Source organism: Phoxinus phoxinus (assembly GCF_949152265.1).
Source record: "Phoxinus phoxinus genome assembly, chromosome: 19".
Lineage (NCBI taxonomy): Eukaryota > Metazoa > Chordata > Actinopteri > Cypriniformes > Leuciscidae > Phoxinus > Phoxinus phoxinus.
Genome location: NC_136894.1, coordinates 31489632 through 31494560, shown reverse-complemented (window position 1 = coordinate 31494560; position 4929 = coordinate 31489632). Strand labels below are relative to the sequence as shown.

Here is a 4929-nt window from a genome sequence, read left to right as displayed (position 1 = left end):
CATTTCATAAGTGTATATTTCCTTCATATAATCGGATCACACAGCAAAAACATTACAGTCAACCAAAATAAAATGGTTTTATTAAACAAGTTTTTGATGAAGGTGCATATCCACTCTAAATAATAACCGTTAACTTTCTAGAAGGTTATAACAGGCATATGTCATAATTAAGCAATAATTTATATGAAGTAAAAATATTTAATTGGGACTTTTACACAGTTAAGCTCCAGAAAAGCAGATTTGATGAGGTTTACATGTTACTTCTGCTGTGCAATGATTAATCACATCCCAAATACAAGTTTGGGTGCTGTGTATAATTATTTTGTATATATAAATACACACACATGCATGTATATATTTAAGATTTTTATATAAATATACATACAGTATATACATGCAAATATTTCTTACATATATATATACATGCATGCGTGTATTTACATATCCAAAATAAATATACACAGTACACACACATATATCATGTAAACACACTTGTATTTGGGATGTGATTAATCGTTGCACAGCCCTAATCACTTCTCACAGTTCTTCATGTTCGTGTGTTCTGAAGGGTTTTTGAGCTCATATCCCATGATTCCCCGAGGGAAGGATAATCGCGGCTGAACGATGATCTGCGCTTCGACTCGACGAGGAGCATCCCTCAGTCGTCCTCATCGGATGAAGAGCGCGAGCGGTCCTGGCGGTAGCAGAGCGCGAGGATGCGGAGCTGCTCCAGGGATTCGGTGAGCTCGCTGAATTCGGGCCCGTGAGAGAGAAAGCTTGGGGTCACGCGCCACAGGTCCAGCGCAGAACACACTCTCTGCAGCTCAGACAGCTGGAGGCCCACGGCAGGACCCGACTGAAGACACGTCAGCACCGGGACACTAGAGACCCGCTGAGAGGGAGCTGCGAGAGACACGGGAAGAACACAAGAACGAGAGAGCGAGAGAGAGGTCAAGATGTTCCAAGGTCAAATTGTCCGGTGAGTGAAAAAGTAAACGTGAAAGCTATGGAGTCAAAATAGGGCCATATATATCTGCAAAATAAAACAATGTTTCGCAAAAAAAAAAAAAAATGTTTTGCAAAAAAAAAAAAAGTTTTGCAAAAAAAAAAAGTTTTGCAAAAAAAAAAAAAGTTTTGCAAATAAAAATAGAGTATTGAGGAAAAAAAATGCTTTTTTGCAAGTAAAATAAAATAATTGCAAAAGAAAAGTTAACCACTGAGAGAAAAAATAAAGTTTAGCAAAGTAAAACTTCAGCAGCATTGACTGCAACACATATTTCCCTTTGCGCCGCTCCTTTAAATCCGCGTTTCTGTCATCCGTGCCTCTGCGGTGCACGCTTTCCTTTGCGCTTCCTTTTTCTTTGCGCCTCGCTTTGTGTCCCTGATTTGACGTGGGGGGTGGGGTCAAGAGGTTGGGGTGTGCACAAGGGACGAAGGCGCGTCCCTCTCGCTTACGTCATCAGCGCGAGCCCCAGACCGAGTGGATCGATCGAAATGGCGGAGCAGATTTCGATCAGTAACAGATACTTCTAAATACCACCCTCTAGCCGGTCTGAAGTATCTGTTATTAATAATATAGGAGTCTAATAATAATAATAAGAAAGCTATCAATAATACATACCTGTGATCTATCACCCGCATGTCTCTGCTCCGTAGAGTTGTGACGTTCGCGAACGAACCGATTCTTTTGAACGGCTCATAAACATGAACGATGGGAGCCGAGTCGCGGCTGGAGGGGAGCCGTTCTTTCTGTCGTTCTTTTTTTCCTATGCGTGTTTCACACAGATTCACACAGATGCACACAGATGCACACAAAGGCTGTGTTTACACTTGGCATTAACATGCGATCACCATGATCTGATCAAGCAGATCGGATCATTAGCCAATCAGGACACCGTGCGTTTACATTTGTTCGTATCTGGATAACTGATCGGATTTCTGTTTCCTGCATAATATTTAAATTATGTCTGTAGCACGACACCAATAAGATAATACAAATTAAGCAATGTCCCAATTGCTTTCACTCACTCACTTTACTTTCCTGTGCAATCTCCATCCTTAAATCAAATTACGTTTTTTGAATGAAGGAATATTTCCAGAGTTGAATACAAAAATAACCATATAAGTCACATCATCGATCATCGGGTGATGTCCTATTTGCAAAGTTTACAGTAGTAATAGTGGATTGTATGTAGACATTTCCATTTTATTTATTCTAATTTCATCTACAGTAGCCTATATATTTAAAACTTTAAATATTTTTTGTTTTTTATCAAAATGTTCTTGTGTGGAAGTGTTTGTAGTAAAAGCTGTTTTGCACAGAAATTCATTGCAGCCGGCTTTGTTTTTGATGTTTATTTGTGAGTAACGTTAGGTATTGTATGAATAACATAAGTCAACATAGCTTTACACATACACACACTTTGTACTAAAGGTAAATCCAAAATAGTGATGTCACTTCCTAAGCAGAGGGATGTTGTGCAATGGAATATAGTCCACACATGACAAATGAGGTAATAATCAATATTTCAGAATAATTCAACTATTGGTGTGTGATATCTGAGTTTTAATTATTTGACTACAAATCTCACCTCATCATTCCTCCCAGTGAGGATAAACTAATATGCTCCCAAGCTGGCTTCTTAAAACTGACTAAATATTTAAAAAGAGCCAAAAGAGCCGTTCTTTTGAACGGCTCTTTGAAAGGAACGGATCCCCTCAAAGAGCCATAAATCCCATCACTACTGCTCCGCCATTTCGATCGATCCACTCGGTCTGGGGCTCGCGCTGATGACGTAAGCGAGAGGGACGCGCCTTCGTCCCTTGTGCACACCCCAACCTCTTGACCCCACCCCCCACGTCAAATCAGGGACACAAAGCGAGGCGCAAAGAAAAAGGAAGCGCAAAGGAAAGCGTGCACCGCAGAGGCACGGATGACAGAAACGCGGATTTAAAGGAGCGGCGCAAAGGGAAATATGTGTTGCAGTCAATGCTGCTGAAGTTTTACTTTGCTAAACTTTATTTTTTCTCTCAGTGGTTAACTTTTCTTTTGCAATTATTTTATTTTACTTGCAAAAAAGCATTTTTTTTTCTCAATACTCTATTTTTATTTGCAAAACATTTTTTTTTTTTTGCAAAACATATTATTTTTTTGCAAAACATTTTTTTTTTTTGCAAAACATTTTTTTTTTTTTGCGAACATTTTTTTGTTTTTTGCGAAACATTGATTTATTTTGCAGATATATATGGCCCTATTTTGACTCCATAGAAAGCCTGAGCTGGTGTGTGTAGAGCGATGGCACTCACTGTCCGCCGGGTCAGACCGGTTCTGGAGGAAACCCTGCGGACCCAGAGCCGGACTGAAGATCTGAGGGAACGGAGGCGTGAGTTTACTGGGACTGGACAGCAGCTGCACCGCCCTGCACACACACACACACACACACACACATCAGACCAGTGCCAGCCGCTCAGAGCCGTACGGTTAGTGTGTGTCGATCACTCACAGAGGGGATGATGGGTAACGTGACCGGACGTACGCCGCCAGCACGTCTTCTCCAGAGCGCTCGTAGTGCAGAGGACTGGCCGGCTCCACGCCAGGGAGGACGGGACTGAGGACAACAGTACTATCATCATCACAACACTCATTTTACATTTGAACTCAACATATACGTATACATATAGAAAAAAAGAAGAGAAAAAACTCAGTATTTTACATTGATATTCAACACCAGCCCTTTTCTTAGTCTTCTACAGGCACTAATATTCAAAGAGTTGTTTAGTAAGGTCTCATTAGTTAGCATTAGTTAACACTAGCGCAGTGCCCGTGCTAAATCAGTTTGTGTGTGTGTGTGTGTGTGTGTGTGTTTAGTAATCGTTGGGTTGTGTGTTTGAGTGCTCATCGTTAAAATTCCACAGCAAAAGTTCAGTGACTTTTTTATTTGAGCGCTGTAGAAAGCAAATACTGACATAATGACACACTATAAATATGGAAGATTGATCTACAGGATTGAGGGAGCGGCGACACAGTGAACTCTGAGAAAACACCGCGCGTGAGCTAACAGTTTGTGAATAGGCTACTACAAACGATGGTTGTGAATAAAATATAATATTCAGAAGTAAACAGTGTAGCGGACTTAATATTGAGCTGTGTGAATGTTTATTTTTAAACCACAACCTTCTAAGTGCTTCTTTTACATTTTGCATTAATATTAATAAATGCTGTGGAATTATTGTTCATGTTATGTAACCTTATTGTTAAGTTTTACCACATTATTTATATACCATTATAGTTTTTATTGATATTTTGAATTAGCTTTTATTATCTTTAGATTTTCAGTTTTCATTTAAAATTTTACTTAATTTTTTAGGTCATATTATATGAACTTTTGTCATTTTTTACTCTTTTTATTTTTATTTTTTTTAATATTACTATTTACATTCATTTATTTATTTTCAGTTCAGTTTTAGTTTTTATTTATTTCGTATTAATACCTAAACTTATTATACTTGGTTTCCAAGGCAACATTTCTAATTCTAGTCTAGTTTTTCATCAAATATTTTTATTTGATTTCAGCCTTATTTCAATTAACAGAAATATTTCACAATGAATTAAATTGCATTTTTAATTACAATTCAATTCTTAAGTTTGAAACGTAACAAAACTGGTGCAAAATCTGAATTTTAAGAAGCAGAATTTAAATGACATTAACATGAATGAATATAATTGCTGTTTTTTAAGTTGGCATGAAATAAAAATTTATTGTGAACAATTTGTCCATGGATATATTAAAATCTTTTGACCGAATAATGTTTAATCATTAATCAAAATGTCATACTCATAATAATGTTGAATAACTTATTACATTTATTAAGGAATAATGTTTTAATGTTAAACAAACTACAGCTAAATATAACGTTGTAACATATATA

General features: G+C 37.5%; 1 protein-coding gene across 1 annotated transcript in view; it reads right to left on the bottom strand.

Annotated features, from left to right (window-relative positions):
* Positions 1 to 4929, bottom strand: part of msto1 (misato mitochondrial distribution and morphology regulator 1) — a 15391-nt gene continuing 10462 nt past the window's right edge. The window contains exons 12-14 of the mRNA XM_079591198.1: positions 3504 to 3608; positions 3307 to 3419; positions 1 to 903 (exon numbers count right to left, since the gene is read on the bottom strand). Of these exons, the coding sequence (XP_079447324.1) occupies positions 659 to 903; positions 3307 to 3419; positions 3504 to 3608 (463 nt within the window). The 3' untranslated portion in view covers positions 1 to 658. The remainder of the gene's footprint in view (positions 904 to 3306; positions 3420 to 3503; positions 3609 to 4929) is intronic.